This window comes from Stenella coeruleoalba (genome assembly GCF_951394435.1).
Source record: "Stenella coeruleoalba genome assembly, chromosome: X".
NCBI lineage: Eukaryota > Metazoa > Chordata > Mammalia > Artiodactyla > Delphinidae > Stenella > Stenella coeruleoalba.
Window position 1 is genome coordinate 96,687,699 of NC_137152.1, and position 12,840 is coordinate 96,700,538.

At 45.8% G+C, this 12,840-nt stretch overlaps 1 protein-coding gene across 1 annotated transcript in view; it reads left to right on the forward strand.

Annotated features, from left to right (window-relative positions):
• Positions 1–3,358: 3,358 nt before the first annotated feature.
• The window catches only part of SLC25A43 (solute carrier family 25 member 43), a 42,710-nt gene continuing 33,228 nt past the window's right edge, over positions 3,359–12,840 (forward strand). The window contains exons 1-2 of the mRNA XM_079909772.1: positions 3,359–3,801; positions 10,236–10,477. Coding sequence (XP_079765898.1) covers positions 3,527–3,801; positions 10,236–10,477 — 517 coding nt within the window. The 5' untranslated portion in view covers positions 3,359–3,526. The remainder of the gene's footprint in view (positions 3,802–10,235; positions 10,478–12,840) is intronic.

The following is a 12,840-nucleotide window of genomic DNA, read 5'->3' on the forward strand; positions in this document are numbered from 1 at the left end:
TCTCACAGTGTTTATGTACACAGAATTTCCCAAGAATGCAATTACCATGTAAATAGAAAGCAGATTGTATTTTGTTTCATTCAGAACTGCACCAAGAGTTGTTCAACATTTCAAAACCAACACCTCCCTCATGACAAGGCAAATATCACCAGAAACACTGCAGCTAATGGGGATGTTTCAGGCAAAATTGATGATGGCGGAGAGATTTTTTTTAATGGATAATACATACCCATGGTAAAAAGAAAAGAGGGGAAAAAGCAAACAGTACAAAAGGGCACACAGTCAAAAGTCAGTCTCCCTTCCACCTCTGTTCCTACCTCTCCCAGTTTTCTTCCCTAGAGATAATCTGATTATCAGGGTTTTTTTTATATCCTTCCAATGGAATTATCTTTTTTCTTTAGAAGAGAGGAAGGGAGGGAGAGAGGGGGAAAATCCATACAAATGAATATTTGTCTGAGCATTAAGAAAAAAGACGAGGAAAGATGCACACAGCAGAGGGGGTATAGTTCAGTGGAAGAGCATTTGACTGCAGGAAAGATGTAGGCACGCGCGCCTACACACACACACACCAAGCTCTAAGGTTGGTTGCTCTAACGTTACCTCAGAGGATGCGCAGGGGGACTTAATTTTCTTTAATACACTTCTATACTGTTTTTCTTGGTATGACAGGTATATTCTACTTTTGCAATTTACAAAATTCCATAAGGTTAAAGAATAAAATACAAATTAAGAGAGCAGGAATCAACCAACATTGGCATAAATATAGCAAGATAAACTATAATCTTAGAAACACCAGCAAGTTAAACTAAGGTAATGTACTAACAGAAGATTTAACTCAGTGAGAAGAGAAACAAAAAGTGAGAGTTGGAGAATCAAAAACTGTGAGCATCTCCCAAGGCCTGATGAGGATGACAGGAGGCTGCCTACTGGCCTGAATCAGCCAGCCACCCTTTTTCCTCATATTACAATACTACTTCTAAGATTACTTTACTTACTGCCTCTTTCCTGTTTTTCTGTTTTCTTTTTTTTAGTTATCATAAATTTATCTTTAACACAGCAGTCCAGTTTCACATCGTGCGCCTTTTCCAAAGTTGGAGATCCTTAACTTACTATGTCCTTCACAGACTTTTCAACAAGTATGAAAAAGAGGCAATGAGATTAGCTTGAGTCTACAAATCACAATCTAAATATAGGACACCCTCAAGGACTGATTTATGTTTAAGATCAATCTACATAATATTCCCAATGCTTAGCAAATGAATGAGACTCTGGCTGAGTAAAATATGAACAAACCTCGTTACGTTAGCACATTATCATGAAAAGACAGAAGGCAGCAAATAAATACTTTGCTGTTACTCATTTTACTGTGCAAGGTTCCTGTTGTGAAAAATTACTTTCGACGTTAAAATATACCATCAACTCACGATCTCTCCTGGCCCACAGCTGTGAAGACTAAACTGGTTCTTCCTGCCTCTGGCTCACTTGAACATCTTATTCCTGCTGAAGACAAAAAGAACAGCAGTGCTAAAGAAAAGGGTATACCTGGTTCCCAAGGTGGATGCAATTGAAGGCTTACACAAGTTGCCTTCAAACCAAACAAAACCAATACAACCCAGTTGAGCCAATCTCCATACAATGGGGTTATTGCATCAACTGTTCCATTCCCAGGGCAGAGTTCCCTGAAGGACCTTTAGGATCTAGTCCTGTTGTCCAACAGAGTGCTTTAGGACAGAACTGGTAACTGAAGGTTCCCTTACTGTAGTCCCCACATTCTAATTCGAACCCTCTTAAAGTCCAGTGTCGGGCTTCCCTGGTGGTGCAGTGGTCTTTAGAGTCATCAACCTACTTTCTCCAACCTCCCACAGCCATGAAATTAGCTTACAGCAAGACAGGCGAATTCACAAAACAAGAAAAATAAGCATCCCCAGTGGTTGAGAGCAGAGCAAGGCTTCTGTAACTAGAACAAGTCCTCTTTTTCCATTTCTTTTTTATTTTATTGAAGTATAGTTGGTTTACAATGCTGTGTTAATTTCTGCTATACAGCAAAGTGACTCAGTTATACATATACATATTCTTTTTCATATTCTTTTCCATTATGGTTTATCACAGGATACTGAATATAGTTCCCTGTGCTATACAGTAGGAACTTATTGTTTATCCATTCTATATATGATAGTTTGCATCTGCCAATCCCAGTCTCCCAAACCCATCCCTCCCCCACTCCCCATACCCCTTGGCAACCACAAGTATATTCTCTGCCTGTTTGTTTCATAAATAGGTAGAACAAGTCCTCTTGATCTAGACCCTGCAATGCCGTTTAGAAAAGGATCCTTTATCATCATGTGTGTTAGTAAATGTAGAAAGTAACTATACAAGCCTAAAAGCAACTGTGTACCTGGGATGTCTTCTACTAATGGACTGCTAGACTGTCTTTTCACTATTATTACTGATATGGTTTTTTAAGAAGAGAAAACAGGGAGAAGTTTGGAATTTTTTAACTTATCAAAATCCTTCTTAGACTCTGGCCAAGTCACTCCTAACCCTTCTTTGCCTCTGTTGTCCCCTTAGCTCGCAGAACCACTGAAAATGGTTGAGAGACACTCTACAGTCGCCATGGACGTGTTAGTGTAGCTGGTAGTGGATGTTGGCATAAAATCGACCTAGATTTGAATCCTGATGGCGTCTAGCAGCTGTGCCTAGAGCAAGTCAATCTCTCTGTCTTGGTCTCCTCTTCTGTAAAATAACATCTAATCATGGCTAGCACATCTGTAGTGTTAACTGCATCATTTTTCATTTAATACTTACAACAACCCCTAGAGGAAGAAATTATAGATGAAGCAACTGTGGCACAGAGAGGTTGAGTGACTTCCCCAAGGTCACACAGCTGGTAAACTGCAGAGCCAAGATTCTAACGCATGTTGGAGTCCAGGCCCTAACCACCACACCTACAGCCTCTCCAACTGAGAGCAATAAATGAGGACACACCTACTAAGGGCTGTTTTGAGGATTAAAGGAGTAAATGTATGAAAAGCCTAATTCAAGTGTCTGATATCGTGTGTATGTTAAAGAAGGTTTTTTTCCTTCTGCACTGGGAAATCCGTAAGGCTTTTTCCTGGGGCAGAAAAAAAGGTTGGAGGGATGAGAACAGAGGCGAGGGGAGGAAGGGGGCGAGGTGGAACGTGGAAAGGAAAAAAGGCGGTGGAGGGGGCACTGAATATTCAGGACGCAAGAAGTGGAGCGGGCTAGGTCTTGAGAGAACGCGGTGACTCCTTCTCAACTGCAAACAGAAACCTACCGGCCAAAGAGCAGACATTAAACCGGCGCGGCCTCAGCCCCGAGCTGGCATCCTCAACCCCGCCCCGGCCCCAGGCCGGCTCGGCCGGGGCGCGGACCGGCTTCCCTTCCGGGCCGCGGGTCCGCCCTACGCCGGGCGGAGCCTGGCCCGCCCCCCGCACCGGAGCCCGGGAGCCCCAGGCCCGAGCCACGCGATCTGCTGGCCGCCCGGGGCTCGGGTCGGGGACGCGCGATGGCGACTTGGCGGCGGGACGGCCGGCTGACGGGCAGCCAGCGGCTGCTGTGCGCGGGGTTGGCGGGGACGCTCAGCCTCAGCCTCACCGCGCCGCTGGAGCTCGCCACCGTGCTGGCCCAGGTCGGCGTCGTGCGCGGCCGCGCCCGGGGGCCGTGGGGCGCGGGGCTTCGCGTCTGGCGGGCCGAGGGGCCCCGCGCCCTGTGGAAGGGGAACGCGGTGGCCTGCCTGCGCCTCTTCCCCTGCAGCGCCGTTCAACTGGCCGCCTACCGCAAGTAAGAGCCGGGCACGGGCGGCGTGGGCGGGGCCCGGGGCCCGGGAGGCCGCCGCCGGGGGTCCCGCGGCCCGACGCCGCCCGGGTGCCCGGGATCCGGCCAGCGGCGCGCCACAGCCCCCTTCCGGAGCGCGTGGGAGCCCCTCGGGCCAGAAGGCAACCTCTCCGGCCTCCAAAGCGCAGCCCCCACCTTTTCCTTTTCACCTTTTCTTGGGATTCCTGCCCCGCCAGGTGCAGTTTTGTGGGGACGCAGCTCTGGCCCGGAGAGGCTGACCGGGTTGGTCGGGCGAGGAGGTGGAAGGGGGCCAAAGGAGATTTGGAGGGAAGGAGTGAAGAGATCTCCGGAGAGATGGCCCCTAATCCTTCCCACCATCCGCCAACTTGGAAATTTTGCTTTGGCTGGCTTGGGAGAGAGACCCTTTTGAAGATGCGTGTATGGAAGTGTGTCAGAGCCCCCAGAAGAACGTGCTTGGTAGGGGCACAGGGCCCAATCCACTGCGATAAAAAGGCCACGGAGTTCGGCGCTCCCCACCCCCCAAGAAACTGGACTTTAGGGTCCTACAGAGGCTGCAGCTTCCCCTCCCCAAACTGCAAGCAGCTCCAACCTCGCTGCTCCCTGGACTCCTTCTTTGGGCTTTGAACACCTCCCCCCAAAACAGCTGCATTTTAGGAAAACATCTAAAGAGGTAATGCCAGATGACTCTTAAAGCTCCCTCAAGAGCTCAGAGATACCTCCATTTTAACTGGAAACAAAATCTAAAAGAATGAAGCGATAATGATGCAATTTCAGGTAGTTCTGCAGCTGGGGGGATGTTCCCCGTGTTCCTCGTTCGCTGGGCACACTGCCAACTCGGAAGACTGGCCTTGGCTCAGAATTAGAGAAACACAGCCCACAGTCTTGACCACGTAGGTCGGCCTTGGAGGCTAACAGTCAAAGCATTTTGCCTTTGGCTCTGGGAGGCCAGAGCTGGCAGTCTCACCTGACAGCTGACAAACAAGCCCGATGGAATCTTCCTTATCACTGAGTCCTCGAGGCCAGTGCACATCTCACCTGTGCCTGGGAATAGAGTTGCCTTCTCTTTCTCTAGGAAGGGAGGGTAGTGAGATCGTGGGGCATTTCTGTCAAGGCTCTCTTTCTTCCCCAGCCCCCTTTCCCTCAGCAACATCTGGCTTGCAGTCTGTAAACAGTTCTCCTCTGAATTTTAATGACTCAGTTTCTCCCCACTTCACTCTGCTCTCCACAAAGTATGGAACTCCTCCTTTGGAATGTGTACCAAGGGGAGGGAAGCAGAACTTCAAAGGCTGGTTTAAGTACTGTGGCTTTGCTGCTAACCATCTAGAATATATACAGTCATCCCTCCGTATCCGGAAGGGCATTGGTTCCAGGACACGGCCCCCCAACCAAAATCCCCAGATGCTCAAGTCTCTTACAGGAAATGGAGTAGTATTTGCATGTAACCTATACAGTCGTCCTGTACACTTTAAATCATCTCTAGATTGCTTATAATACCTAATACAAGGTAAGTACTATATAAATCGCTGTAAATACAATGTAAATGCTATGCAAATAGTTGCCGATGTGCAGCAAATTCAAATTTTGCTTTTTGGAACTTTCTGGAATTTTTTTTTCTGAATATTTTCAATCCACAGTTAGTTGTGGAACCCACAGATACGGAGGGCTGACTTCATCTCATTGGATTTTTAACAGCTTTACTGAGATATCATCGACATAAAAATTGTATGTTTAAGGTGTACAACTTGATGTTTTGATATATGTATACATTGTGAAGTGATCACCACAATCAAGCTAATTAACGTATCCATCACCTCTACCTAGTTACCATTTCCTGTGTGTATGTGTGTGTGTGTGTGTAAATCGTTGGATTTTTACGACACCTGCCTCCTGCCCTGTAAGGTCCACAGGGCACGAAGTATTATGCCCACTTTCCAGATGCACAGTTCGGCTCAGATTGGCCACACCACTCATCAGTGACAGAGCTGAGCTCCACCACCTGGCCTTCCGACTCCAATGCCCATGCCCTGTTACTTCCTGCTGCCTTTCTCTCTGCCTTCATTAAGTGATCACGGTGTGCATGATGCTGGGGACAACGCAAGATGAAAGGGGCATGGTCCCTGTGCCCCAGAGCTTACAGAGCAAAAGAATAAGACTAGTGTGTCCATAGCATGTGATTGCTAAGGTTAAAGTGCTATAGCAATTCACACCTCTGATGACGGAGGAGGAGGAGAAGATGTGAAGATGTCACAGTGGAGAAAAACCATCGGAGTTTGGTGTTGGGAGAATGAGTAGGAGTTTTCCATCAAAGATGGGGAGAAAGTTACTGCAGAAAATGCCACAAGCAAAGGCACAGAGGTGGGAAGGCATGCAGCGTGACTGGAGCATAAGGTGTGTCTCTGGCTGTAATGGGAAATACAGCCAGAAAAGCAGGTTGGAATGAGATCTTGGAGGGCCAGATTAAGGAGTTTGGCCTTTACTTGGAATGCAAGGGTAGCTGTGGGGGATTTTTGATGGGGGAGTGCTGTGATTAAAGCAATTCAACAGGAATTGTCACCTGGTAGCAGTGGAGGACGGCTAAAGAGGAGGAAGGGTGGGGGGTGGCAGGACCACCCGTCGCACTAGTCCATGTGGCGGCTGAGGGCACCTGAAATAGGCTGATGACAGTGGGAGTGGAGAAGAGGAGATGTGTGGGAGAGGAAGAACAGATAGTTGTTACCCAGGCTAGGTTTGCTAATAATTTTTTCCTGCAAGATTAGTTTCTTTCTGGAAATTCAAAAGAAATATTTCAGTGATAGACAGCAAAGTGGTTGATTAATCATGGTGCCAGCCTTCCTACATAAAGACAAGACCTTGGGGCCGTCATTATACTGATTAATCTCTACCCTCCTGACCAGGAATTTGCAAAACGGTTGGTTGGGGGTAATGGTACAGCCTATGATTATGGGTTTGAACTAAGCATAAACCTCCAGAATGTTCAGAAAATGGAGTGGTTCAGTGACTTGTCCACAAACACAATTAATGGCAGAGCTGGAGCTTGAAACCAGGTCTTCCAGCTCCTTAGTGCAGGGCTCGGCCCAACATTGTGATGCTGAAGTGTCTCCTTACTTGGATTTACAGTTAAAAGAATCCACTCAGTAGAGGCTATTAGGAGCTAGGTCCTTGTGCTAAACAAATAAAACCTAACACGATGGATGGCTTTCAAATGTATCATATAGTAGACCCTCACCCAACTTTATGCCACAACTCTTTGTGTAGCTGTATAAACATTGGTTTGGGTCCCTGAAACTCTGAAATTGCTCATAACCAACACCATTTCCTTATTGTGTAATCGATTCATGAGCTTGTGTTTGCCTGCTAACTTGTGTTAGGTTGAAGTGTTGGCAGTTCTACCTACATTCATCCAGGGTGTGTGTAATAGCCATGTGCCTGAAAGGAAGGGGTTACTGCTGCTCACCAGCTTATCCAGTTTCGCTGGAACAAGCTGCTGTGCAGTGTGTAGGAGTGGGAGGAAGAGCAGAAAGGGGAACACTGCTGCCCCACCCAGTCAGACAAGCACTTAAGATGTGGGGACCAGGATGATGTAATCGATGGCCTATCAGGGGTGCCCTGCCTTGACTCTGATTGTAAGAGGAACGATTTGTAGTCTTTGTCTCCGTATAGTAAAAGTCTGAGAGGAAGGACTTGCTTTGTTTCTTTTTAATTTTGTATATTTGATAGCAAGACCCTACATTATAAAACAAACTCATAGAAGACAGAACTCCTCGTCCTCGTTCATCAAGTCATTCAGAGAACCAAGGGCCGAATGCCTCTCTTGTTGCCCCATCAGTCATCTCTTTGGCAGGGCTGTTGAACTCTCTTAAGATCTATGCTGAATGCTAGCGCAGTGTCTGGCAGTGTGGATGTTCGGTGACTGGGGAATGGATGCATTAACGCCCTGGGAGTGGCGAGCGGGATGGGGAATAAGGAGGAGGCAATGAGAATGAATGGTGTTTCTTTTGGCATTCAAACTCCTGCTTCTTCTAGATGGTTCCCGCTTGCTGCAGACCACCCCTCCAGCCAAGCATTTCCACTTCCTGTCTCCCCTCCCCTGGCTAAGGTTCCCGCTGCCACTTATTGGCCAGGGTAGGGAGGAGGGAGGATCGAGGGAGTGTGCAGGCAGCGAAACCGAGGCAGACGGAAGGCCCACTGGTGAATGCCAGCTTAGTTACCTGCATCTTTAAAAGGTTGCTGGTTCACTCAAATGACTGTTTCAGCTGGTACAGTTAAGGTAGGGTGACAGAATGAAGTCCAGACTTTCCTACAGCTTGAAGGAGATGTTTTTAATCGACCAGTGTTTACTTGGGAGCAAAGGAGCGGTCCTAGAACCCCTTCAGTGGTTTCACCTGAACTCTGGCTCCTCTTGTTTATCAGAGATAAACTCTGGCCTGCTGCCAAAGTGAAAAAGCAGGAAATACACAGCTTCACTGGAGCTTGGAAAGCCAAAGAACTGGGGATGCTCTCATTTTTAAAAAGATACAATGCCTTTATTTTAGCCTAGCTCTGTTCACTTTCTTTTTATTCAGATACTTGCTATCCCTCTCCCTCTCCCCCTCCCCACCCTCTGACAGAAAATATTATTTTTCCTGGTTTCCAAGCCCTTTTTTTAATTTTGTCCTCATCAGCAAGAATGAGTAAAATTCCTTTGCTTCCTGGCCAGGGAACGTGCACCATGTAAAAGGCCCCTTAGAACAATTTCTGCCGAGGTAGGCCCTCATGCCTGGGGATGCACTGCTTCCAGAAAGAGGGATTGTAACAGAGTGGCTTTCTATTCTGCATTTAGAAAAGTCCACCCAAAGCCATTTCTTTACTAAATTGTGAAACTGCAGAGAAACACAAAGAATAGTCTAGCAAACATTCATATACCCACCATGCAGAATTGACAGCATGAAAGATAATTAGTTTAAAAGATACTTCAAGTATCTTTTTTTTACACAAGAAGTAAAATATTACAGATAAAGCTGAAATCCCCTTCATTCTGATTCCCAGTCCCATCCACTCTCCACCTTCCTGGGGGTCTATTTTATACTTTTGTATATGTATCTATATCTATCCATGATTGGTGTAATACATGGTTTTGTGGATGTGGTTCTTAATTTAAGTGTAGTCAGCCCTCTGTATCTTCGGGTTCTGCATCCATGGATTCAACCAACCACAGATTGGAAATACTTGGGGGGAAAAATTCCAGAAAGTTCCAAACAGCAAATCTTGAATTTGCCACACTCCAGCAACTATTTACATAGCATTTACATTGTACTAGGAATTATAAGTAATCTAGAGATGATTTAAAGCATACGAGAGGACAAATAGTATACCATTTTATATGAGCGACTTGAGCACCTGCAGATTTTGGTATCCGTAGGGGGTCCTGAAACCTGTGGATATACAGAGATGGCTGCAAATGGTTATCATACACCATAGGTCACTCTACAACTTGCTATTTTCACTCAGCTTTATGCTTTTACTATTTATCCGTGTAAATACATAGTTCTAAGCACATTCATTTAAACTAAAGTATCATTGTATCGCTGTTCTACAGTTTATCCATTCCCCTACAGATAGACATTTAGATGGTTCGGTTTCACTTACAAACAATGCTGTATGTGTCTTCATATGTACCCGTGCAAGAGTTTCTCTAGGATATGCACCTAGAAATGGAATTGCTGGGGTGAAAGTAGGCATTTTTCCAATTTTACTAGATACTACAAAGTGACCTGCCAATTTACACTTCTCACAGCAGTGGGTGAGCATTCCTGTTTCCACACTTTCTCACCATCACTTGATATTATCAGACTTTTTCATCTTTGCCAGTCTGCTGGTTGAGAAGTGGTATTGTGTTATTGTTCTTATTTGTTATTTCCCTGACAGTTGGTGGGGTGATACATCTTCTCTTATAACTATTAAACCAGTATATTTTTTAAAACTCAATGACTAGGGATGCTCAAAGTCATCGTTTCAAGCAATTTCATTTACGTTGCAACAGAATCAAAGGAGCACATTCCAGTTCCGTATTTACCAAGTATTTCTGTTCATTTACACCCCACAGGCAAGCCAGGGTTGACAGTTACGCAGATAAAAGGGGGAAATGCTTGAAATGAAGTGAGGACTTAGGGTAGATAGAAATAAGAGGGTTAGGTATCTCTTCCTTATAGATGTTATATAAACTATAACAGCTGATTTTATATAACTAGAATTATATTCATTACTATGAGCATAATTGAACGTGTAGAATTGAATGTGTTATTCATTAATCCTAATACATTAGTCATTTTCATTTTGTAAAGCGTTTCCAAATGCAGGGAAATGGTGCAGTAAGGAGCATCGAGCACTCTAGCACAAGCCGTGGCTGATTCCCTTGGGCTTTTCTCCCTATTTTCTCCCAGGTTTGTTGTGCTGTTCACGGATGACCTGGGCCACATCTCCCAGTGGAGGTCCATCATGGCTGGGAGTCTTGCGGGCATGGTTTCCACCATCGTGACATATCCTACAGACCTCATCAAAACCCGGTTAATTGTGCAGAACATGCTGGAACCATCTTACAGGGGGATCCTCCATGCTTTTTCTACTATTTATCAACAGGAAGGGTTCCTGGCCCTTTATCGAGGGGTTTCCCTTACTATTTTAGGTAAGATGGAACTTTTCACCTTGTCCAAGAAAAGACTGTGTTCTTTGATACATGCAAATGACTTGTATACCTTTGTTGGTAACCAGTTAAATCCATTTTACTGAGTTCAAGGGATATATATATATGAGTGTATTGTATACCTTTGTTTGTAACCAGTTACATCCATTTAACCGAGTTCAAGGTCATATGGCTTCAATCCACACAGAGTCCATTAGCTTCATTCTATTCCATAGCCATATACCCCACTCCTAACTCTGGTCTGTTATATCCCAGGGAGGGAGTAGGACAGAGTGCATGTGGCTCAGCACAGATTGATAAGAAGACAGTCCCACACACTCCCCATCTGACTGCAGCAAAGAGTCTCTGCGTGCATCGGTACACGTATGAACACAACCAGCGTAGCAACTGTAGCTTCTGTGTTCTTTGGAACCTTTGCCAGGGCTACAGGTCACCAGGACCCCCAATTGCCAGTCCAGTAGACTTTTGCCTTTTATCTGACCTTTGTTGCAGCATTTGATGAGATCGATCACTCTATTCTGGAAACTTGGCTTCTAGGACCCCACTGTCTCCTAGATGTCTTTCCCACCTCTCTGCAGCTCTTTCTTATCTGGCTCATCTGACGATGCCAGCCCCCTGTGTGTCACTATCCCCCAGCTCCTGCCTTAGCTTTCTTCTCACCCTCCATACCCTCCCTGGGTGGCCTCATCTAAACTAGTGGCTTGAACAAGCATCATTATACTCTAATGACTCCCAATCTCATCTCTATAATAACAACGACTAACATCTATTGCAGTTTACTATGTGCCAGGCACTATGCTAAATGGTTTGCTTACAGTTCCTCATTTAAGCCTCATTTTACAGATGAAATAGATGCTTGGGGAAGCTAAGTGACTTGCCCAAGGTCACAGATAGAAAGTGGAAGAATCTAGCAATATAACCCCAGAGCCCTCTCTCTTAACCACTGACTACTACCACTTCCCAATGGCAGTACAAATGCCTGCTATTGGACACCCTCACCTGATGCTCCCTTGGCTTACTGAAGTCAAGAGTAAACCTGATGGCCTCGTTAGTTGCACACCTGCCCCCCTCCTGTGTTCCCTAATGAACAAGACCGCCTTTCTTTCATCCAGTGGCCCAAGCCAGAAGAAACCTAGAAGCACTTCAACTTCAACTCCTCCTCTCACTCCACTCCCACTTCAGCCACAAGTGTTGTCAATTTCACCTCTTTTAACTCTCAAGTCTGCCCCCTTCTCCATCCCCATCTTCTCTGCCATAGGTCACACTCTCATCATCATCTTTCCTGCAGACACTTATGAGAGGCTCCTACCTAGTCCCAGTCTTGGGTCTCTGCTGCCCTAGTCCGCCCTGTGCCCTGCTGCCAGGGTGTGATGATCTTTCTAAGTGCAAGTTGATCATTTCACCAACCTCTTTCCACTGCCCTCCTTAAAAGCCTTCACTGACTCCTGTGAGCTACAGGGAAAAGCCCAGATTCCTTGTGGCATACTAGATCCTTCAGACCTGGCCCTGCCAGCCCCTCCTACCTCATCTCCTGTCACGTTCTACCTGCACTCCTGCTTTGGCCATCTAGAAATACTTGCATTTCTTGGAAACGCCACTCTCTTTGTACATGCTGTTCCCTCTGCCTGCTCTCCCAGTGTCTGATGAACTCCTACTCATTCCTCAACACCCAGTTGAAAAGTTCTCTCTTCTGTGAAGTCCTTCTTGATTCCCCCAGGCAAAATTAATCCCTCTGATCCTTGTGTACCTAAAGCACTTTGTATAGCCCCCTTACTATGGCATATGTCATCTGTCTGTCTCTCCCACTAGATGGTGAGCATCTCCAGGAATTAGCCTACTTACACCTCTGTATATTCCTGGCACCTGGCATAGGGCCCATCACATAGCATAAGCTCCACAGATGTTTTCTGAATGAAGGAAAATGTAGGGTTGGTGCGTCATTTTTAATGTGTTTATTAAATAAATATTACATTTTTCTAAAGATGAGCAACCCCACTAGTGTTAGCCCCTCTTTTAAATCTCATTTTGAGGGAGAAATTTAGTCCCTGCGTAAACTTCAGATTGCTCCCAAAGTTTCTGTAAGTTTCAAGGTGCCAACTACTGCACTACTTGCTCACCATCTTTTCCTAGAAAGGTGAGGCTGCCATACAGTGCAGGGTACACACTGAGCCCTGATATGGCCACATCTCCTACTACCTCACTCTTCAGGTTTCACAGAATGTCTCCTTCTCAACTAGAGATCAGGTCCCCCCTAGTCTCCAAAACTTGATTAAGTACCGCCCACTAACTTTTTTTTCGTGGGAGTGAATTTTTTCCCCAACACTCTATTTTTTTAAATTCAAACA